The following is a 25,371-nucleotide window of genomic DNA, read 5'->3' on the forward strand; positions in this document are numbered from 1 at the left end:
CCTGACTGGAACCCCGTAAAACGGTTCCGATATTGCAAAATTTACGCACAGTTAATAAAAAATAACGACTAGAAATTTTTTCTTAAATCTACACTTTAATCTATGATTGACATTCGTTTAGTCTTTCAAATTGAGTTCTTTTAATAAGCGTTGGTTAAATTTTTCCATAAAGTTTTTAATCTCTTGGGTACTCTTTATTTGATGTTAACTATTAAATGGAATGAGTTCTTTTAGAAGTGATTCAAAAAAGAATTTGGTGCAGTTATTTAAGCTGTACATAAGGAACACAGACCCAGCAGAATAACTAAATTATGTCGCATTAAACAGAGCAATACACAGAAAAACATTAAATATGTACACTAAGACTGTCTTCGTCTATCAATACAACAGACAGCTCTTTTCAAATTCTCAGCAAAACTACCCTTCATTTGGACCTCATTACACGACTTAATCGAATTCATTACATTCGATTCGACTTTAACTATTTCATCGGATCACGTATCTGGGCCGGGATATTTCTCTATCAGATCGAATTCTTCATTATTACATTTGACAAGCGGCGTTTCTCTTTGTCCAGTCACTTTTGGTCTAGTCATTTGATTCTCGATATTTACCAGCACATCCGCAATGCATCTATGATTCTCTGGCGACGGTTCATCAGCTTCATGAATTGTTTCCTTGTTGTTGTTCCGGTTGTCTTTTACTTCTGCATTCTCTTCCTTACCTTCTAGAATCATTTTATGGGTTGCTTCTTCTGTTACGCTGTCAGTTGGGGCTTCGTTGATGCAGGAGTGGGTTAAGGTAAACGGTAGTTTGACGGAAACGTCACCGCCCATTGCGCTAAGTGTTAACTTAACTTTCACGTAGTAGGATACGTAAATAGCGAACACGTTACGATCATCGTTAGATTCATTGTTACATAGAACAGTCGATGCTAGACTTGCGCCAGTTTTTGAATAGGAGTCCTCGAGTGCAATCCAATTCTTGGTGACACCTGTAATGTATAAGAAAACTGATATAATCTTCATAATATCAAGATATTTTCTAGTTTGTACCTAATATAGTGGCTTCAGTGTGCGACTCTCATCCCTGAGGTCGTAGGTTCGATCCCCCCCTGTGCACCAACAGACTTTTTGTGTACGTGCATATTTAACATTTGTTCAAACGGTTAAGGGAAATATCCTGAGGAAACTTGCTTGCCTTAGACCCAAAAAAGTCAACGACGTGTGTCAGTTACAGGAGGCTGATCACCAACTTGCCTATTAGACAAATGGTCATGAAACAGATTCATAAATCTGAGTCAAAGACCTAAAAGGTTGTAGCGTCACGGTTTTTAAACAAGCTAACTAAGTTTTTAACATGCGCTGTTTAAACAAGCTCATCGAAAACTAGGTATGAAAGCATTGCTGTATCAGGATAATATCACAGATCTATCATCAAACGACCTTCCTCAGTGACTCATACGGTTGGCGAGTGTATTAGAGCAACTTACCTCTGTGAGGTGTTAGTATATATGAATCATTGTGGATCTGTTCCGGTGGTATTGGTGTGCCAGATCCTTGTAGGAGTGCCACTACATTTTTAAATTTCCCATTTGAGAACATGCATACATCTACATGCTGTATAACTAGGACCTGAAACAAATTGGTCAGACAACTCAGTAAAGCTTCAGCGATTTCTAGTGAGCGTATAACTCCGTCGTAATATACTATTGGAGTATGTTGCTGGGTACATCTGTCGCACTATATATAACATAATAACTAGGATTATTTTTCCATTTCGTGATTCATTAATGGATTAGGAGTCGAATCCTATTTAATTTATCTCACCCCTATAGTAAATACAATGGAAAGTAAATATCAATTGCTTGTTTGTATAAGTTTCCTATTTCGTAAACTCACTTATACGTCTTTGACAGGCATTAAGACGTATCTTAAACGTCCTTGACATATTTATCGGCGTTGTGGGGTAGCACGGCCAAATTTTGTAAAATTATGCACGTTATTAAATGATATATTGTCAGAATAAACTTAGAATTTTAGCGTAAGTATATAATTGATTGAGTTTTTCCTTACACCATGACAAGTTAGGTAATAAGGTCATGGGTTTCGAGGATTATGAGGGTGATATCACTCCAGCCAGTCCCATGAATTTATGTATGAAATATGGAATGAAGTAAATACGTAACATTTTCATGAAAGTAATATTTTGTCTCTTTTATTATAGCGGAAATACAATTTGAGGGAATGGGACTACTGTTTTAGTATAACACTGTGTTTAAAGTAACGTTCATGATATACCTACGATGTGGTGAGAGTGTATACTTTTTTTTGAACTTAATAAACCAGATTAAGACATTATTAGTTAAATAGTTTAGTCACTTTGCATGATATAAAGTGAAAAGCTTCGCATATCAGAACCTTCTCTTGCAAGTGAATCTCTTTTTATGAAGTGCATACCGGCTTCGCGACTCAGTAGCCTAGCTCGTTTAGCTAATCAATACGTTGAAAGCGAGGTTACGCTGAACAATAATTTCAGTTTGCAACGCTCGTTGATTAAAAGGAATGTTCTTATTAAAAAGGAAAATCAATACGCAAGCTGTGTTTCTTAACCAAACTAATAATTTTTAGCTTTAGTGTACACTAGTACAATAAATAATAAAAAATCTAACACACCTCTAACTAATGACGAAATGATAAAGAATGACAATACAAAAGTTCTTCGTATAATTCAAGAAACCTTATATTTTATAACTAGATTTGTAAAAGGTTTGATTGATGAGACTATCCTAAATAAACAAGGATAGATAAAAATTATTTCAGATGTGAAAATAGCAATAATAATAAGCCTTTATCCACAACTTACTGACATAGATTATAGATAATGAGACATATGTACAAGTTTATTGTTCTAAGATGCGGCCTCTGTCCGGGATAATGCCTCTTCCGTATTTTCTACCCTATTGTATGTTTTCCCATCGTCATCCAATTTTATAAATCAAATAGAAAAACAGCGTAAAAATTATGAATTTGTAAATAAACCTTTATCCGTCGAATAGTCTTTGACGAGTGGTTGGTGATGAGTACGCTGACATTGATTGATTCGCCGTGGTAATATGTCGCCTTGTCGAGCCACGCTTCCAGTTCCACCCTGGAACCAGTTTAATATTAGAATATTTCAGTTCATGCATTATTTACCCAACACAAAATTACGTCGCTTAGAAATCAACGTGCGTCCCCATTAGATTTTACTTTTGTGAAATTGAACACTCGTTTGTACGGTGAAGAAAACGTGAAAAACAATTGTCTTAGACTTAAAAAATCTAAGGGGATGTGGCAAGTAATGAATGTTGTTAATAAAGGAAGAAAAATGGCCAAGAAAAAGATATTATAACTTAAAATATATTTTTTCGACGCTTTTACAATTTTTCGTCGTCAAACTTAAATAATATTAAATAATTCGATTAAAATATTGTTATCGCTTGCATAACGCGATGGTTTCGTGGTCGATATTTTACATTCTCCCCCTACTGGGAAAATAAGAGTTTGAAGTCTTCTTCGAATCATGCTTTTGCTGGTTTATGAGATTCAAAATGACTACTGGTGTAAAATTGTACAGTTTTAAAACAGAAATTGCTTTATCCTGTCTTTACTGTAGCTAACGGATTAAGAGATCTTAATTACACAAATTGAAGAGGTTACTAATGCCGAAACAGAACTACAGATTAAAATACCGTAATTGCTGAAAGTCTTGTTTAAATAAACTGTTTGGGATTTAATAAAGCACTGATTTGTAATTTTTGTTGTCTTCCGATGTCCTACTTTCGTTTAAGATTTGTCAAAGTAACTATTTCATTAAAGTGTAATTTAAGATTTTCGTTAGTTAATGTCAAAAGATAAAGTTCAATGATTTAAGAACTGTACAAAGTTTTGATTCAAAACTGAATTTCAACAGCATCGACAAGAAGAACTAGGAATAACTGTTTAATTTTTTTACAAGATACTTGGTAGGAGCTCCAACTTTTGCACCTTTTATATTCGCTTACCCGAGTATGGAATAACAAAAAAATTTCAAATACCACAGAATAGGACTGAATAATGTAACCTCTCAGTATAACACTTAAAAGAAAAGTCTTGAATGGAGACCTCGGCAGAACAGAAGACCGCGCGGCCCACCGACTAGGTGGACTGACGTCATCGTCAAGGAGTTTGTGTGGATGCAGAGAAGCCAGTGCATGGCGTACTGGAGGAAGATGGGGGAGGTCTACGACCAGAAATAAACCAAAAAGAAAGAGGCTAATAGTGATAAACATACTTATAATAAAAATACATTTTATAATTAAAGTGTGATCAAAGCTTCCATGATGTAAAACTCAAATTTGTGAGTTCGATTTTTGTCCAAACAATGTGTTTCAAAAGTAATCAAAACAGGGGCAGAAATGATGACGGTATTTAAGGATGGGACGGATGCCATACGTTTAAAATGATTACTATACTTACAACTTTATAAAAATTTAATCAGCGTTGACGGGGCAAAAGGGCAGGAGGGTCACCCGAAGTGATGCATGCACATGGACACTCTCAATGCCAGCGAGCTCGCGTGTATAAGTCTTATAACACAAATTCTTATTTATTGAATTAAATACCGTTTTATTTGTGAATAAAGATAAACGATGGTTTCAATAATAAATAAAAGTATACACAAGCTACTCATGACTGGCTGCGTTGGCTGGCAATTAGCCTTTAAAACGTTAATTACCAGTCTGTTTAGAATCGATTTTCTGATTCGCATGTTAAAATTTTCTATCGTACATAGATCAAAGAGAACTTACTCATGTGATGTTACTAATTTTGGACGAACTTGTGATAATGTTATATGCAAATAGAGTTACTCGCAAGGTGTAGTCAAAAATGGAACTCCATTTTTGACTGTACTCATTTTCAGGTACATTTAGTAAAACTATAATTTAGTACTAGAGAACGAAATGATTTAAACGAATAAACTGATGGCTGGCCATGTGTCATACTAGTGAACGGGCTACTTGTGGTGACTGGTTGAACTTGAATTCGTGTTTGCGGTGACATTAGCTATTTCGACTACGTATTTGCGTGTTGTTCCCACGAGTAAGTGTAATGTAAGTGCGTGCTACTATTTCACCATGCCTTCTGCTGATAGAGGACAAATCTTCGTTTTTATTTTAGTATTATTAATTACTTAAGATGTCATGTGGAACATGGTATAATAGTGGCAACTCCTTACAAACGTTGTTAAAAAGAGTGGGCATTTCTTCTCTTCAGTTATACGCCCTTGATTTGAGAACTTGCAGTAAATGTAAAATTAGAAGCATGTCATATAGAATTGTGTTTTTGACGTTGATAAGTGTACATTGTGTTGCCTATATGAATAAATGATTTATAATTTTGAAAACACTTTATCTAAGTACAAATTTCAAGAAATTATGACCATCTAAATCTAATCTTGAGATTTATCTACATATACTAATAGTGGAAATACATTAATAAAATGAAATTGATTATCATTTCATATTAAAAATTTATCTTTCATAAATTTTACGTATTTATCCAATTACCAGTAATTTTAATCCGTTCTGAGTACCTAATATTCCGACCCGGTTAATGTTCTGGAAGGTGTTATATATACAACTGTCTATACAGTGTACTAATTATCTATTTTTTATTTATATATTACGTCTTTTTCTCGAAAAGTTCCAGAACCCGTTTTTCCTTTACCAGTGTCCCAGCTAAATTTTTGGCACAGTTAATTTCTACCATGTCTACTTCGACAGTTGTTTAATCCCGTTGACTTAAAATATGTATGTTTTTGTGGACGAATAATATATAATATAATAAACAAAATACAGCTTAACTACAACCCGATTTCAAAATCTACAAGAAAATTATTTAAAAGAACTATAAATTTAAAAGAGCTATAAGAATATTTCAGTTTCAAAATCTCCGCCGCAATGTCGTCTCCCATTTCGCAATCACAATCTTCCCCTGGATCTATGTAGTCTAGAAATATGTTTAATTCTTTCCTTTGCATATATTTTTTGCTTAAAAATAAATTGTTTGGCTTTTCCTTAGTTAAATAAGTTATTTTAAATATAAGCTTCCTATCTCTCTGTCCGTAAACACTGGACATCATAATCAAATAATATTGTAGAGTACTTAAAGCGTTTTGTATAAATCTTACAAGTCCTAACAGCAAGTAACTTTCCCATAAATTGGATTACGTCGTGTTGTTTACTAAAACAACCGAAACGAAGCTAAACAAACAGTACCAATTTAAATTGGAATTAAACGAACAAGAAACAGGCGCAAAAATTTATTTCTGTACGTTAATTTCAATCTTAAGATTATAAGAATTAAACTTTATAAGTTTACTTGTTACATTAGAAAACCGCTGTTGTTTCTATAAATGTAACCATTTCTTTTAAAATTTAGAATTATGTAAATAACTATAAGTTTTAATAATAATATATAGCTTTAATCCGTTCAAAAAGTGTATTTCGGAACTATTTCAGTCTTGTTTAGAAACGCGACAAATGCGTATAAAAGTAGGTTTTTTCACTAAATTTTTGGTAAGTCCATTATTAGCCGCGGTAGCAAATACTTTAACGTTCTCTCGCCATATATCTACGTTGTTTGCTCTCAATGCACAAAGCCGAACTTGCTCTGAACTCTTGTCTGAACTCTGGTCTGTACGTCATGCTGAACTAAATGTCTATGTACCAAAATCCCTTTTATTCATAACAGTAATCATTATCTAAGTTATACTCGGAGTATAACTAGATAATTTCGTTAGCTGTTATTGAGGGAAAAAAATATTTGTAACGTAGGCTATTTTCCTCGACAAAATAATCGCGGATTAGTAAGGGAGACTGGAAGTAGAGAAGACTTTAGCTTTTATCTGTTGTGTGCTTAGTAAAATCATTATTAAACATTATAGTTATATAATAAATACACAATTACATATTAAAATTAAAATTTTCATTTCGAGTTAATGAAACCGAAGTGCTAAAATATCTATGTTCATTTCGAAACATCTGTGTGTTTAGACAACACAACTAATATTTTTATAGTCTATAAATTTACATTTACGACATACCGTTAACAAGTTTTATTTTCTATTTCCGGTTCACCTACGCATACGCGCTTCAATGAATTTCCAAAGGCTTTAGTTTATTTTGCTTTAGGCTATACATTACTGATCGGCCAATAATCACTCATATTTAGATAAAAACAAAATTTCGTTCGCTATAGCCTGGCCATAAATACGGTTAAATAAAAACTTTTCTTTTTAGACTTCAAATTATGGCCAGTTTCAAAGGACATGGCCTGCTCTAAACAGACACAAACAAAACATCTTTGGAGCGAGCAGTGGCGAAATTCCTCTTGGAAGCGGTGCGTAAATCCATAGATTCGTGGCCAACGTAGCCTGCATAAAAGCCAAAGGTGGCCATTTCGAATAGAATGTTTATTTACTTTTTGCTGAGTCTTTAATAAATAGGTGGGTATAAATTTTAATAATATTGCATTACTCCATTAAAAACATGCATTTTCATTTGTAACAGAATTTATGGCTGGACTAGGTAGATACTTCGCTGTACACCCAATATACAGTAGTAAGTAAAAATAATATCCTCTATTATTTTAAGCATCCCACTGACCCAGAAATCTTCGTAGTTAAATTAATTGTTATATGATGTACTTTTTATTTGAAAGTAACATTTTAAGTGACAAGTAATCATGTTTGATCCTATGAAAATCATAATTTAGAATTTGAACATCTAAATATTACATCTATTTAGATGTTCTCAAAATTTACTTAGAATAATAACGTATATTCACCTGCCGTCAGAAAGTAGAAAAGGCTTTTCAACCGCGACGCGAGGTGGCGCTGGCTCCACGTTCTCTGAAAACACTTTGAAATTATTCTCTGGAGAAATCGTTATGAACTTTAATGAATTTCTTATTAGCTAATGAAACATGCATTTGTATTTCTTATAATTAATAACGAGAAAATTTTGAGTCTTAATATGAAAGTTTTCTTACTTTCTTCAAACTCTTTGATGTGATATAATTCATTAAATTAATTAAGTTAAACTAATAATATGACTACAATGTATTCCACGTTTCGCACTGACTACATAAACTTGTGATATCCATTTAATGTGGTTTTCAGAGTTGAAACTCAACTTACCAATTTCCTCTTTTTGTCGAATGCTTTGGTCCGTTTGCAATTTTGGTTTTCCTTTAAGTCTGTAAAAGTGCGGAACATTTTTATAATAATGTTTTAAATGTTCATGTGTTCAAATACTATACTCTTTAGTCCATACAAAGAAATTTCAGTTAAATAAGAACAGATTTAATTTAATTCTACACGTACAGTGTAGACTCCCTGTAACCCTTGATTTAACGACGAAATCACTAAAGCGTCGAAATCAATTTGCTTTGGTTGGTTTTGCTTGTCTTCCATACAATGATACACTCTACATAGCATTACACCCTCTCTATGAAGTATGAAGTACTTTTTAAGTTGCAAAAATTTGTAAAAACTGCGTTGCTGTGTACGTTTTTTGTCGCTTTATTATTCTAGGCCGCAATTCTCGACTGTAAAAAAGTTTATTTTAGTACAAGAACTACGTGTTTATAAATATACAATTTTAATGTTCCAAATTAAATATTTAGGTATTTCTATAACCTTATTTTTTATAATATATATTGTTCAATGACGAGAAATGTTAAATTCTATGTGATATTTCAACTAATACCACTCATTTATATATAATTCAAGTTGTATAAATTTCACCAAAATATTATATTTCTTATACAATTCTTGGATCATAGCTCCCTATGAGGATTACACACATGTGTCGAAAAGAACGTGAACATTTCTAACTATACACATTTAATAAAAATGGCTTTGGTTTTTGTTTGCACCAATGTCAGAGTTTTAAATAGCTTAGGATATTCTTAATTGTTCCCGAATGTGTTGAAACTCAGTTGAAGGAAACTCCTTAATGGAAACAATACTACTTATTTTATTTTTCATCTGAACTCAAACCCATTATGGGACAGGCAGATTAAATAAAGTGCTAAACACCCGTTGCAGTGGTAATTGCTAGGTGCACTTACAACGCCGAAGTGCTATATCAACCTTTGAGAAAACGGTACGCTCTTTTCTTGAAAGCAGTGTGGTTACAGAAAGAGGTTGTGCTCGGCAGAAAATCCCTTAAAAAGCTCGTGTTGCAGAATACCAGGTGTCAATGTGACAATGTCAACAAATTCCATATTTGTATACAATTTAAGGTGAATTTGTTTCGTCTTTTAAAAGTTTTGCCACTGCTAGGTATTTTTAACTAAGCTACGCATTAATATTTTCGTCCGTAATACATTAAACTATTTAAGTTTGAGTCATGTTGATTCCTATAAACAACGCTATAAACTAAAATTAGTTTGGCTTTACGTACATCATAATTGACACTATTACATAAGAAATATATATTTATAAGTAGAAATTATTAACATACGAGCTTCTTCAACTAGGTGAAGTAAAATTTGTAGCTAGAAGGAGACCTGGCCGTAGAAGTACGTCTTGGTTGAAGAATCTTAGATAATGGTTTGGTCAAAGCACCAAGAAGCGGGGCATCAGAAATTAAAGAAGCCATGATAATCTCCAACCTTCGAAGGGAGATGGAACTGGCACTATAACAAGAATTTGAAGTTATTATTCGAACCTGTTTCGAACTATTTACAAAATCTTTAGATTCATGTTATTTCACCGGATGAATTGATAATTCTTTTATATAGGTTAGAGATTTAAGATTAGCTAGGAGCGAAGAAAAGATGAAATATGTTGCAAATACCGGAAAATCACATTATCGAGAAATTCGTGTAGAAATCCATTATTGATTGAAGTTACGCAAAAATTATGTGTGTCAGAATTTTTCCTGTTTTTGTCAACAAAGCGATATCATTCGTCTATCTTTTAAGCTATACTCGCAAAAACCATTTTTCATCCTACATCCCACAATAAAGTTAACAAAAAAGTGCGACTTTTCATTATAAATGTACAATAATGATGGCTAATAAGTAATATTATGTTCGCTTAATTTTCTACACTACTAATGAATTGAACTAAGGTAATGTTCATTAACAGCCTTAGTGTTCTGAAATGTTTTGACACTATGTTCGTGTGTCCGAAGAAACAAAGCACAGAAACCATAATAATTATTTGCTAGGGGTTTTAATAAGTCTTTATGTCTAATGAATACACAATTTAATACATGTATTTAAGAGCCATAACATAATATAAATCTTTTCATTAGACGGGTAGCAAAAAAGTTTGGTCACAAAAACTTTTCAATATTACTTTTCGTACTTTATAAAACTTTGCGCTACGAAGCCGAGCCTTGCGCTATGAAAAGTAGACCCGAAGACCGAATATAAAAGTATTAACATTATTCTTCGTATATGTTAAATTCTTCGTTTATTAATAAAATTTTACCACATCCAACATAATACTATCTATGGTATATGCTACATACTCTTTTATCTAAAATGTATGATAATTTTAAAAACACAAGAATTTTTTTGCAAAGCAGAAAAAAATTACCAGAAAAAGTGGATCAGGTAGATCAGGATCACGAGATAGGCACTTAACAACGCCTTCTTTAAAACTGACCAGCGCACTACCGAACATATCCAGCTCCGGATACTTATGTATTAAACGTTTCAATCGCGAAGAATTCGAAAGAGTTGTGGTTGAACTCCTAGGTTGGTCTAGTGTATTTTTTTCAATACTAGCTATTTAAAAACATGTCGCTACAATATTGTTACCACAACTTATCATACGTATACCTAACTGAACAGGTCCATTTTAAGCTGCAATCGTGGAATGCTAAGCAAGAAAATGGTTTGTAATTTTACGGCGATACGATTGCAAGTTCCAAGAGTTCCTTCATCTTGCGGTGGATAATAATAAAAAAATATACGGTTTGGTGGTCTATAAGTGACGGGAGATCGCATAAAAGCCAATGCCGCTATCAGGTGACTTTGAACTTCCAACGTACGATATTTTCGCAGATGGATTAATTAAAATTCAATATTCTTCTTCTTGCTTTGTCTCTGACGCGGCATAAGGCGATGTAATAATCTCCATACAAGTACATAAGAAACGTTAAGGAAAACTTTTGTAATGTTAAATTACAGAAGAACAGTGTTCTTGTCACGAACGTGTAGTTTTAAAAACCGATGGATATGTATTCTAATGTAAATTATTGTGCCATTATGTAAAATTCATTACACACATTCATATGTGTATTTCAATATCATTAAATTTGTTTTTGACAAATAGCATTGTTAATAACAGTTCACTACTCGGCTGTGCTATGAGTGTATAAATAAAATAAAAAAGCATTTGATTCAGTGACTTTTACACTATTTTTTTACTCAACGTAAACTATATTGACTGTATATAATCTTATTACTATACAACCGATATTTTATAAACTCCTGTGATCATATAAGTGGAAAATTTCCAATGATGCGTACATTTACGCTCTAAGGTTGCTTTTGAGGTAAACAAAAGTATTAACATTTAACGGCCTATTTGAATTATACCTTTTCAAGGAATTACTGTACACATATTATATATAACATTACTTATATCACTTAAAAAATTGTAAAGAAATTTATTTATAATCAAATATCGTACTATCTAATAAAAATAACCAAATAAAATGTTAAATAAAACTTCTTCAAATCGAGTACAACATCTTTTCCTTATACCGTTTTATGAAAAGGAATAAAAGCCATTGATAGGGGCTTAAATAGTGTCAAAGACTACACATACCGTACCTACTCCTACGGCGGTTATTAGCGGTTGCTATAGAAACTTCATTTAATAATAGCCTTTGATAAACTGAAATTGTTAATTTGATACGGGATGTAGAACATGATTTGATGCTAATTCTGATGAACGTCCAGTGTCGAGGCAATCTTTTGAACAAAGCTTTTACACTATTATTTTATTTATTCGACACATTGCTGCTTAGATTGATTTACCCCTATATTCTTTTACAGAACTGCTTCATCTCTTTCTATTAAATTGTTTTACGCTGTGTTTAAAAGAGACATATATAGGCGTCGTTGCTGTTGCATTGCTAATAGGGTAGACAGTAGAAAGGGCTCCGTCACTTACACCTAACAAAATTATCATGTACCAAATAAAATTTTAATGAAAGCTTATTTCATGTGACTTTATATAAGGATTGAATAATTATGTATTTTAAATTCCTATCGAAATTATAATGAGACACAAATGACAGGTTACACGGTAATTAAACAAACAAATTCTAAATTAGTCTAAATCAACAATATATAATTAAATATGTTTAATGATATTATAACTAGGGCCAATTGCACCTTCGCTGGTCATTTATGTTTAGACGTATTTTGGAAATACATTTTCTTTAAGAGAACTGAGGGCAAATGGGCAGGAGGCTTACCTGATGTTAAGTTATACCGCCGCCCATGGACACTCTCAATGCCTGAGGGTTCACGAGTGCGATGCCGGCCTTTTAAGAGTTGGTACGCTCTTTTCTTGAACGACCCTAAGTAGTGTCCATAGTGTATGCAACAGAGTTAATGTAGTATTCTAATGGTTAAACAATTTGTAATCTAGTTGTTTAATTCGTAACAAATCTTTCCTAACTTTAACGAATTCTCTTGGCAATATAAACATTAATGGAAATAAGAAATTTTGTTATTCAATACCTTTTTGTGCTTCTTGGAGTCATATAAATTATTTTTAAAATTTATTTTAGGTAAATCGTCAGTTCCTTTATTATAAATATTGATAAAGTATTATTTACTGTGACATTGTATATTACTCGAAGTAAAACGGTAAATATACTCTTTTGATTGATGATATTTGAACAAATTTCTCGATACGTCATTCGTAATTTATTACAACATTCATGCTCATACATACTCTTGATTCTACTCATACTAATAAATAAAACTAATGAATTAATTAATCACGTTTGATCGTCGATCCTCGAACGACGGTTCGATTCCCAGCTGTGCACCAATGGACTTTCTTTCTATGTGCTCATTTAACATTCGCTCGAACGGTGAAAGAAAACATCGTGTGGAAACCAGCTTGCCTTAGACCCAAAAAAAGTCGACGGCGTGCGTCAGTGCCTATTAGATTAACAAATGATCATGAAACAGAAATCTGAGGCCTAGACCTAAAAAGGTTGTAGCGCCATTGATTTATTTTAGATCCCTTGTTTTGTTTCCATTTGTTGTAGTCTTAAAAAAATCGCAACATTATACACTTATATATTAGAAATTTCAGTTCCATTTACGTATTTATATAGAAAATGTGAATTCACGTAAATGATTATGTAACTGGAACAATAACCTTGGCTTGTCAATAGCAATATCAATGTTAATGAAATATTGTTTTGATTAGACTATAGTTATTGAATCGTATAATGGGAATTTGTGTATTGTTGTCGTTGGAGCAGAATATAATTATTTATTACAAAATATAATTTATATATCAATATTCATGCATTTCTCTGCTGCTACCTAAATAAAATCAACCAATCGACCCTAAACCATTTTTATTTAGTTTGTTAACGGCTTGTTTTTTATGTTTTTCTATGTGAGGTATGTTTATTTTTTTTAGGTTATATTTTTTTGTTTTGTGATACGGGATTTAAGATACACCGATAATTTAAACATCTCATCTACATCTGTATATTTGATGTCTGTTTCTAAAATAAAAATGAAATATGTTTATCATGGAATATAAGATACTGGTATCACTGATTCCACGTCATTAAATTTGTGTCGGTAGACATCCCTACTCATCGCCAAAGAAGACAGGGGGTGTAGGCCGAGAGAAAAGGCCGGCGTAAAAAACTCTCGGTACTCTTTTAAAATATCAAATCATCACGCAAAATGGCAAACAACACTTATTGTAAAACAAATATCGCAAATTGATAAGACGTAGCCTGTCTAGCACTAGCTACGTACGATAAAAGGGCGAGGGGATAAAGGGGACTAGTGTCCCAAGCCCTTTTATCAACTAGATAATCGTTAACTTTGTAGTAAGCCTTTTTACACTGCTTTTCTTTAAGACATTTATTAAATTTATTAAAAGGCAGAGATAAAAGAGCCTCTGGTATTTTATTAAAGAAAAAATTATCCTTTTTCCCTAAAAAAGAGTTACTAACTTTAGATAGTCTATTGCGCGGAAATTGCAGCCTGCGTTTGTTCCGAGTATTAACATTGTGCGTATGTTCTATTCTAGTAAACGTATCACTTTTTGTATACAGACATAATATTTTCATAAATATATTGCGAGGGAAAGGTAAGTCTATTAATTTCCTTGAATTTATCTCTCAGAGATTCCCTACATTTTAAAATTTAAATTATAGATTGGACAAATAGCCCTCTTCTTCAGGATGAAAATAGTTTCGACATCAGCAACATTTCGTTACAATGTATAATAAATAATATTTCAAGTGTGGTTTTGACAATGTACCTGAGTACGTTGTTATGTGCCAGCGCGCTCAGGGCGTGGTGTGTGGTGTGGGGAGGCAAAACAGGTGGCTGGGGTCTGCCTGGACCTTGAAGCACTCTTATTCCCATACGGACGGTGTTGCGACGGGAAATTTTCTCATCTATTTGATCCGCTGAAAATAAATCGTATTAAAGTGACGTGAACATCCAAGCTATAGTTCTTAACTATTAATTACTTAAGATGTCATGTGGAACTTGGTGTAATGGATGCAGCTCCTTACAAACATTGTGTAAAACAATAAACTTTACGATTAAAAAGAGTGGTGGAGAGTTTATTGCAAGTTCTTCTGGTCCATTCTTCGCTGATTTGAGAACTGGCAATAAATGTAAAATTAAAAGCATTTTATATGTATTTCTTTATAGATGTTCATAAGTGTACATTGTGTTACCTAAATGAATGAATGATTTTTACTTTGAATGGAATTTATTGTAAATAATTTGACTCTATAAATAATGATGTTTATAATTAAATAATAAAAAATGGTCACTTATTTTATAACCTACCCAATACTAAACTAAATTTTCTACAGTTCAATATCTCTTTATATAATATCATCTTTTCTAATTTGATTTTTTTTGTCATGACGGAGCATTTATTAAAACGCTATAAAACCTACCTAGTCGTTTTTTATAGCTCATAATTAATATGTAGTTAAATTTTATATTAGTGATTTGGACATAACATATATATACGTTTATGGGAGTAGTACGGAAAAAAATGTTTTGAAGAATTAACCTAACTTAACTACATTAACATTTAATATTCTTTATCAACTGAATTTTGTAGTTAGAGTAATATGACATACGTTTTATGTTACCTACATTTTAGAAAGATTGCTTCTGCTTGTATAGAAGTTATGTTTTGTTATGAAATTTAAGTCTGTTTTGTTCTTTAATATTTAAGATGCTCGTCGTCTCCATTGGCAAGCAATTATATTAAGAAAGTCGGTTAATGTAAAGTCATGTTTCGTTGTCAAATAAAAAGGGTGGCAGACATTGTCTTGGCAGTTCTTCTAGAATGGCCCATAATTTGAGAACTGGTAAATATGAAGAGTTCAAAGAAAAAAAGGAATAATAATCTTACCTATATACGCCCGAACATCATATGAGGTCCCAATAGGCGCACCGTGATATTGCTTAGCTGGCACTAATTGGACGCTAGGTGGCGCTAGGTGGGTTAGTTCCAAGTGGAATGGAAACGCATAGTCTCCTAAACGCTTTATAAGTGCCTCCTGAGAAATGTCACGTCAATATTATAATCAATTGTCAACTTAGTTATCCAATATATAAAGTGAGTTAACTTTCAAATGGAATGAAGTATAAATTGCTCTTTTAATTGGTTTACATTTATTAATCCTAGTTAAAGCATCGTTATGGTATTCAAACTGAACTATCATTCAATTTAACCGCTTTAAATTGAAATTTAAGTACCGATTATGAAAACATTTACCGCGCATCGTTGACAGATCATTTTTGGCCATTTTCATATATAAATGAGTAAAAATTATTCTAATTACTTTCAAAACTCTATATTAAACATATAGAGAAATCAGGATTGGTCAGGTGCGTCTAGCTGCTACTGTGATAGCAGCTAGACGCTATTATATATTTCCCAATTTCTAATGAAAAAAATTGAGGTGTTGCATGAAAAAATTCCATTAGATCGCGTTCCCGCATGACAACATCAAACGAAGTATCTCGATTACAATTCAATAAACTTGAGATCCGAAGATGAAATAAACTATTCCATACGAGTTTCCATAAACAGTAAACTTAGTTTAAAACTAATCCCCTAAAGAGTTAGTTTAAAATAAATTCGTGACAAAATCAGCTTGCTTCTCGAAAAATTGAAAATTCTTCCAGTGTAACCAACTATTTTTTCCAACGAACTTTTATATACAACCTCATTTATAAATTTCTTCAGCTGCAATTAGGGCTTATATTTTTAAAATACCGGACTTTTTACATCGCTTATCGATGCAACGATTTATAAAACGATATCAATGGATAAAACATTTCAATCCTGTATTAATTGGTTCGAAATACGCTACGATATCCTTTGATATGTAGAGATTAAAAGACGGGTAGAAAATAGTTCGAGCTCCGTTAAAATTTATCCATAATACATTAATAAGGGTAATTCAAGCCCTCACTTTACATCGTTATTTTTGACTCTTCAGTACAGATTTTGGTTAGTTCTTTGACTGTTTAAAATCGTTATAATGACCAGCAGAGCTTTAACTAAATATTAAAAATTAAAGCAATAAAACACAGCACAAAAACGTCTTTCTTTTTTTGTGTAATTGTGATTATTATTTGACTAGACTACCAATAATTTAGGGGTACTAGTTAAAAGGACAGCAATTACCTGAAGTGCTGAAGACGGTTGCTTGTCGTGATTGCTATGCACAGGCCAGATCTGAGTGAGACTCATTATTGCTTCATTGCAGAACTTCAGCCCCATTACTTCTTCGTCTTCGCGACCGTATCTGTCAATAAACAACACAAGGGAACAAAATTAAACTCTTTCTTTGTTGCATGAAATTGAGGTCGCCAATTATGCAGGTTCTTTTAGGAAATCTAGTTTTTGAGATATAGCTATCAGACATATTTTTTACTAATTACATTTAAATGAGCCGAGCTGTTTTTTTTTAGATTTTTGTTTAACATTATTCATCACGAAAAATATCTATAAACACACGATTATAATAATTAAATATCATGTTTTCATTTATAATTAATTTGAATTAGTTTATGAATGAAAACAAAAAAAAATTCTTTTAAATTTAGAGAAGTATGATGTCCGCAAGATATACACAAATAGTATATTTGCAGAATACAGTGTATTGGATGCCTTCTACAAATTTGAACGCTCTTTTCTTGAAGGACCATAATCGAATTCGTTTGGAATTACTTCAGTAGGCAGCTGGATTCACATAATGATGGTGCGTAAAAACTGACTCAAGAAACGCTCAGTTGTGCTACGACGGACGTCGAGGTGATACAGATGGCATTTTTCATTCATTATTAAAGCAAAACTTTTCTTAATGTTCTCAAATTAAATGTTATTAATAACTTATCGCAAAATTCCACGAAATATCGAATAAAACGAAGGACGAACGAACTCAAGACTTGGCCCCAACGATTTTTCGCGTTCTCAGACCTCAAGAGAATGTTCGCTGGGAAGACATTTTGCGCTGATGCAGAGGTGATCGCCGAAACTGAAGCCTATTTTGAGGCTAAAGACAAATAGTACTATAAAAGTGTTATCGAAAAAAAATTTGTACAACGTACCACTCTCGACGGCAATATTGACTAATCAAATCATATTGTCATAAAAATGTTCATATGTCCGCCTACGAACTTTTTAACCCACCTAACAGAAATTGCCCAATTGTGATTAACCATAAACTGGACGTTTACATTTCTCATTCCCTTATGACTGAATATTTGAGTTTTTTATTTCATTTAGAATATTGCATGTAGATTAGACATAGCTAAAGAAATTCTTTTCATTTTTATTCATTAATTGCGTTCATTCTCGGCTTCTAGGACTGGATTCTTATTTTATAAATATGTTTATGTAGATACAGATAGGTTCAACTTTACATTACTTAAACAGTGTTTGACAGATATTTATATATTTTTTTATAATGTAAAATCTATAGTTGCAATATTTGTGAATATGTGAGCACCATGTACCGACATAATAATCTAGTTTTTTCTAACACCATGCGCCTATTTCATTTAAGTATATACTTCACAAATCATTGTATCCAAATTATTGTAGTAAGTATGGAGTTTCTTTCCCATTCTTCATTCCCATGTGAAAATTATTTTGGAAGGGCAACTAGAGTAATGTTTTTTTCATATTAATATTTGTAATAATTTAATAGGCCTAGGAACTTTGTGATAGACTTACTAACCGGGAGTTAAAGTTAGTACTCGTAGTGGGATTGTTACCTTAGCACGGTGCCATTTCCCTAATGGTAACCATGGTAACAAATACCATCGCAGCTTTACACATTTTATAATAAGTGTAAGTTTTAACAAAATCCCTACTTGACTTAATGTACTATAACCCCTAGATGAATGCGTCTATAGTGAGTCTACATCTCGTTCATCGGCATAATCAAATCTTCCAAAAGATGTTGGTTAATTTTGACTCTATTCTGCAGCCCTTGTCAGAAAGAGAGGCTAGACGGCCCTAGTCAACCTGGCCAAAACAATTCTGCAGAAAACCTCGGAAGGGGCTGAGAGCAAGATACCTCTCCAAATGCTGCACTGGCTAAGGTCACCTTTTAACCTTTCTACATTTCTTAAGTAAAGACTGGTGCTGTACCATTCTTAAGAACCATGACATCTCTCGCTACTTCATTACGTGTAGGTGTTTCGACATCGATGACAAGTGGGCTGGGTAGTGGACTTGCGGGACACCAGACGTGGAAAATATCTAGGGGACGAAAGGTTTCCTCAAAGTGCGCACGCCTGTGCAGCATTGTAGTTTCCCTTTTGATGTTACAATAAGCTGACTGTCTTTTGATTTCAGAGGCTTCTTACGCTGACTACTCTTGGAAGACTAGTAAACGTTCCTTTATTAATGTTTATTCAACATTCTTTTCCTTTTTGTTAAGAAAATATCTTATTTTAATATGGTTGTCAGAACACCTTAAATAAATACACATTTATCTCTCTACAATAAGTTTTAGACATGTATTTTCAAATTTTTCTAAGTTTTAAAGTTAAATATATATCACAAATTGACTCGTCGCAATGTCAAAAATAGGTCAATATACAATGAAAAACAGTTTGTGTTAAATTATTGTTTCATACATAAGCACAATTCAGTTTTCGCTTTGCCCTACATTATCACGTCTGCTTTAATTATTTTTACGTATTAGTTAAGTTATCAACTAACGGCTTTCAAATCCACCTATAAATTATCTCTAAAAAATACTATTAATAATAAAAAAATATTAATAGTATTTTTTAATTAGGAAGGAAGTTTGCTACAGTATTGTTTTAAACTAAGCAGTCATTGAACCTTTCAAATTCACTGTTAAATATGTATGAAGATTTGTTAATCTTGCTCAAATGAGATACTAATAAATGCCTTTTGACGCTTTTTCACACATTACTCCAATGAGTGTAAAGATGCGACCGCGCCCCTTATACGATAATATTGTTTAAATTTTTGCAGGCAAGATCTGGCATAGTTTCTCGCGCGTTTCCTTCCTCCGTATTCATCTGTTTTACGAATGTGTATTCACAAAAAACTTCCTGACCCGGAGGTCTTCAACTAACTGCCAAAGCGTTAGCTTTGTATTTCTTGATCCAGGTGGCACTGGACATTTAAGAATAAATGAGGTGTTTCATTTAATAAACGTTTAGTTAAAACATAATTTCATGCGACCATTTGGTAGCGGTCTCAGATTTCTGTATCTTGTGTTAGTTTTGGTAAATCTGCCTTTTGTGCCTAACACGCTGTCGATTGTTGAGTCTAAGGGTCCTGGTTGCCTCACTTATTCCTGCACGTACCAAAAATCAGAGGTCGTGATTCGGATGCCTGTAGAAAGCCACTAGAAAACTTAAAACGCTTTAAGCCATTTAAAATTATTAAAGTAATTTATTAGCGGTCTGTTGGTCACACTTATGGGGCACAAATCGTAACACATTTTTGATAAACCAAACTCGGAAATCCCTTTAGCACGTGATAATGATAGCAGTATATTAGATGTTAGTGTATTATTGTAAGAACATCCTCCGTCTTACGCGCCTGAAATATATACTAGTTTTGAGGATTTCAGGTTCAATAAATCAGTTAATTGTCTCTATGACATATCGAGGACAGATAGATCGTGATAGGTGTTGATAGGGTGGACTAGAGGATATAGCAATTAATTAAAACGCAAATAATACTTGAAAACATTGTGTTTACTTGTATGAGAAAATATAATACATTATAATAAAACAGACACCGCACACCGAAAACTAAAAGAAGATAGTCCACATTCAAATGTAGTGCATAATAGACAATTATATGTGGACAGCACCACGACCTTCCAACAACCGTTACACAGGTAGAAATAAGGATTCAACATTTATTTTGTTAACTCAATTGTTTAACAATTGAGTTTTAAAGTTAACTAAATTACTAAACTAATTTAACTAAATTAGTAAAAGCATTGTACTGAAATGTTTGGTTACAATTACCTAAAGGTCAGTGTAACTTGTCCGAATAGCTTCCTGTTTTCCAAATTGCCCGACTCCACGTGTAGAACACCCTGTATTTTATCAATACTCCCGTTTTCCACCACCAAGTCACGCGACGCCAGATACATTGTCAGCTTGTTATTGGGCGATGACTTTTTGAAAACCCTGTTGAAAAGTTGAATTATAATTTGAGTTTATAAAATAAGTCTACATTTAGAAGAAATATATAGACGGTTCTGACTGTTTTATAAATAAAAGAACAATACCCAACGGTTGCTTTTAAAGGGAAAAACTAAAGGTTTCCATGGTAACGCGCCAATAAGCTTTGTCGCAATGGACCTAACCAAAAATAGAGAAGTCGAATAGTATTTTTAATATCTTTTAAATGAACGTCTGAACTGGTAATTCATTACTTGCTAATATTAAATAATTAACATTGCTGAACGGATTGTTATTTGTTTAAGTCTCCCTTATTCATTTAGCAGGTTTAAAATCAGCATAATTTTCCAGAACCTAGAAGTTCAGGCACCTCCATTCGAATTCTTCGCGAATATAATAGAATAAAAACTACTTATCAAGATTTTGACATATTCGGTAATTTAAAAAAAATGTGGACATGTAGTGTACACACGAAAGAAGTGAAACTTTTTTATGATCTTATTTTACGAAAAATGATCTACTATACGCAACTTTACAGAAATTGGTTAAATAAAGTTAAATTAGATAAAATTTAACACGAGGCTTTAATCATCATAGACATGAATACAAATAATACAATTATTTAATTTTACCTTATTACTACTAAAATTATTACAGAATTTCATTAATTGTAATATTATTATTAACTACTATCATTGTTATCGTTATTATATATTTTTGTTATTAATGGCTTCGAATCTATTCGAATCAAGCTCAAGAAAAAGATGGCCCGTAATGGAATAATGTGACGCGTAACCGAAAAATGTGACGGTATTTTTTTTTACAACGCCAATAAAGAAGTTTTACTTCAAAAAATAAATGCCTATTTGATTAGGCTAATCCGTTATTTTTCTAGTAACTTATTATATTTTAATTATATATAATATTAGGTCCTTACATATGAAATCGGCGTTTTGTATGGGAGGAACAAAAAGTCGAATATTTTTAAATATAATATATTTAATTAATCAAAGTATGAACCATTGTTTTCTATGCACTTTTGCCATCTCATATGTAGTTCATTGATCTCTTTACTAAAAAAACCAGTTGGACGGGAATCAATAAAATCTGTGAAGGCGATTTGGACTGCCCCATCAGAGTTAAATTTTTTCCCTTGCAAGAAGTTGTCCAAATTTCGAAAAAAATGGTAATCTGTTGGAGCCGGTCGAAAAGGTCCGGGGAGTACGAAGTATGTCTTAGACATTCCAATTGAAGCTCTTCTAATTTGGTAGCCGTCTGTTGTGCAGTGTGTGGCCTAGCGTTGTCGTGAAGTAGCAGTGGCGTGGAGCGATTGACCAGCCTAGGTTGTTTACCCGCTAGCTTTTCCATCATGGTTTGCTATTGCTGACAATAGACATCAGCCGTAATAGTCTGGCCAGATTTGAGAAAACTGCAATGAACAATACCGGCACTAGTCCACCAAATGCTTACAAGTAAGTTTTTTGGGGTTAATTTTCGCTTGGGGCAGGATTTGGCTGGCTGGCCAGGATCCAACCATTGCGCTGAGCGCTTCCGATTATCGTAAAGAATCCATTTTTCATCACAGGTAATGATTCGGTTTAAAATACCTTCATTATTGTGCCGGTTCAGTAATGTAACGCAGCAGTCGACGCGCGTTTGCGGGTTTGCTTCAGTCAATTCGTGAGGCTTTCAAGCTTTTTAATCTTCCCAATTTGCTTCAAGTGAATTAAAACAGTTTTATCACTAACACCGTAGCCTGCAGCTAACTCGGACGTGGTTTGCGATGGATCCGCTTCCACAATAGCCTTCAATACTTCATTATCAACTTGGGTCTCAGGCCGTCCACGGGGCTTGTTCTGCAGGTCGAAATTTCCAGAACGAAAACGTTGGAACCAAAAACGAACTGTGTTTTCTTTTGCAACATGATCGCCATACATATCATTCACCCTTCGAGTCGTTTCCGCAGCACTAGTGCCACGGCGGAACTCGTACTCGTAAATAATGCGATACTTTAAGTTTTCTAATTTGTAACATGAGTGACGCAAACAGAAAAAAACAATGAATGACGGTCATCGAAGCACAAATACAGAAGTAAATAGCTGTATAAATTTGAATTTGGAATTCCTTACCAAAGAGGAGAACATCGTGATTAAAGTGGCCAGTACGAAATACGCCAATTTCATATGTAAGGACCTAATATATGTTTTATTTTTATATAACATTTATGCTTACGATAATTGTCATATATTTTAGAAAAGATACCTTGTATATTCTGTAGACATAGAATTATGTATGATGCGGTGAACTTGAATAAATGAATAAATAAAAAGTGGTAATACTGTATTGATGTTAAATACGCCATGCAAGAGTTTTGATACCGACGCCATTATTATAATAGTACAGCGGGGTTACGACCGAGAACGTAGTACGTTTTTCCCATTATTAAAATGTCCTTACAATATGAAAACTTCTTGTGAATTTTAACATAACTCAATACACGCAGATGATTTATTTATTTTTCGATTGTCTGTTTATGAGTTGAAGTCTAAAATACTTTTTATTTTTTAGAAAAAAATCAAATGAGGCATTTATAAAGGCAGTGTATATGTTTCTTGATTATTGGTTCTTATTTTAGAAAGAAAGAAAGAAAATCTTTATTATACACAGTATACAGGATATTTAGGTAAAGTAAAGTGCTAGGATTCCCTTTGTTGTGGGCAGCCAGTCTCTTCCTTTTAACATATAAACTGTATTGACCTTTATGATTTCTACATAAGACAAATTTATATTTAAACTATTTTTGCACAATAAGAATATTTTCTGTATCATATCAGCATAGGTTGACAAGATATTCTTTGAGATTTTTAGTAAGTGTATGTAATGTGAGTTTTGAAATGTTGGTGATAATTTTGTTTCTATGGAAGTGGTTAAAGATGAAAGGGCCTCGGAAGGAGAGAAAGCATTGGGCGAAGAAAGTTCGTTTTTTGGGTTTTTTGCAACTCACTAAGCTTGATATAAGTCAAAATTTTATAATAATTATTTGAATACACAATTTATACATATATTGATCTTTTGTCCACTAGGACCACACAGTAAGTGTTATCTTCTTCTAAACTATGATTATATTTCCACGTACATTGAACATAGTAGAAGATAGCCCTCTTAAAACATTTTACTGGTATTGATGGATATTATAGAATATGGAGAAAGGTTGTCAGTTGTATATCGTTGTACAGCCGGCTGATTTTTGAAATATATAAATGGGACAATCTTTATTATAATAATTGAACACGGACTTAGGGGAGGGCAACCAGGACTGCGGCCCCGAGGTCCCCACAAAACTTTAAAAATAAATTAAAGAATGCTTGGTTTCACGATAAATTATTTATTTGAAAACTTGACTGTAGAAATTGTCAATTTTATTTGGGGTAAGCCACTCCTTTGTGGACAACTAGGCCTTGATACTATAATAGGATGAGGGTAGGGAGAAAACAAGAGACACGGGCGGTGATTGCCGTGTTTTCGACGCTTTTCAGACATAAATTGTATTTGGTGTGATGTATAATTTTGAGTTATTTCGGATATAACTGTGTTGAGGGGTATGTGTTTTTTCAAATTATTATTTTAAGATTTGGTTTTATTTTGTTGTAAAGCTATCTGAAATGTTTTCTTCCTTTGTAGCTTTGGGAAACGCCCTCAAATTGGATATTAATTGTTGAATGATAAATTAACAAATTTGTTTATGTGGTAAACGTTACCACATATAGTAGGTTTGGTCGGATAAACCAAAATCCTCCTGGCGCCCACATTTATTTAGTTAAGTTAATTATAAGATTTAGTTTAATATATTTTAGTTTTGTATTTTCTAGTTTAATTGTTTGAAGTTCCTTTTATAAATATCCTAATATGTGCTAATTTGTTTTATTTAATGTTAAAAACCCATAACAATATTTTTCATATTTTTTTTTTAAACGGGCAAGTGGTTCACCTGATTTGCAGCCCGTGGACACGCCAGAGGGCTCGCGAGTGCGTCGCCAGCCTTTAATAATGTTTAAAAAAATGAAGATAGTAGCTCTTTTTGTAAGTTTATTGTTATGATATATGTTGTATTAATATTAAGTTTTTATTCATTACTATGTTGTATTTTTTATAAGTATCACACTCTTTACTTGGCAATCATTTCTTATTTGTTTTCTTTTATTTGCTTGGAACAGATTGCTTAATAGCAATAAGGCCGTCGGTTTCATTCTATTTTTTTACGTTTTCACCATGTTAATTGTTATGTGCAATAAAGTGTGTAAAAAAATAAAGTCTAAGAAAATGACACAGCATACCTTTGGGAGTTCAAAGCGTTGTCTGGAGACATCTTACGAGCAAC

The 25,371-nt window shown here is 32.9% G+C and overlaps 1 protein-coding gene across 1 annotated transcript; it reads right to left on the minus strand.

Annotated features, from left to right (window-relative positions):
• On the minus strand, window positions 1–25,371 carry LOC123711270 (arrestin homolog). The gene is made up of 10 exons (XM_045663773.1): window positions 25,328–25,371; window positions 20,835–20,999; window positions 16,990–17,110; window positions 15,706–15,853; window positions 14,584–14,734; window positions 8,224–8,282; window positions 7,872–7,935; window positions 3,042–3,150; window positions 1,493–1,634; window positions 1–994 (listed from the first exon to the last, which is right to left on the minus strand). The coding sequence occupies exons 1-10, from the start codon at window positions 25,357–25,359 to the stop codon at window positions 495–497; spliced, it is 1,491 nt and encodes a 496-aa protein (XP_045519729.1). The 5' UTR covers window positions 25,360–25,371; the 3' UTR covers window positions 1–494.

The sequence above is a fragment of the Pieris brassicae genome, chromosome 1 (assembly GCF_905147105.1).
Source record: "Pieris brassicae chromosome 1, ilPieBrab1.1, whole genome shotgun sequence".
Lineage (NCBI taxonomy): Eukaryota > Metazoa > Arthropoda > Insecta > Lepidoptera > Pieridae > Pieris > Pieris brassicae.

Excerpts from the sequence above, each read along its gene's own strand:
- LOC123711270 (XM_045663773.1), bottom strand. The coding sequence starts at position 25,359 with ATGTCTCCAGACAACGCTTTGAACTCCCAAAG. Across the intron at positions 21,000-25,327 it reads AACGCTTTGAACTCCCAAAG|GGTTTTCAAAAAGTCATCGC; the intron begins GTATGCTGTGTC and ends ACTTTTCAACAG. Across the intron at positions 15,854-16,989 it reads AACCGTCTTCAGCACTTCAG|GAGGCACTTATAAAGCGTTT; the intron begins GTAATTGCTGTC and ends GACATTTCTCAG.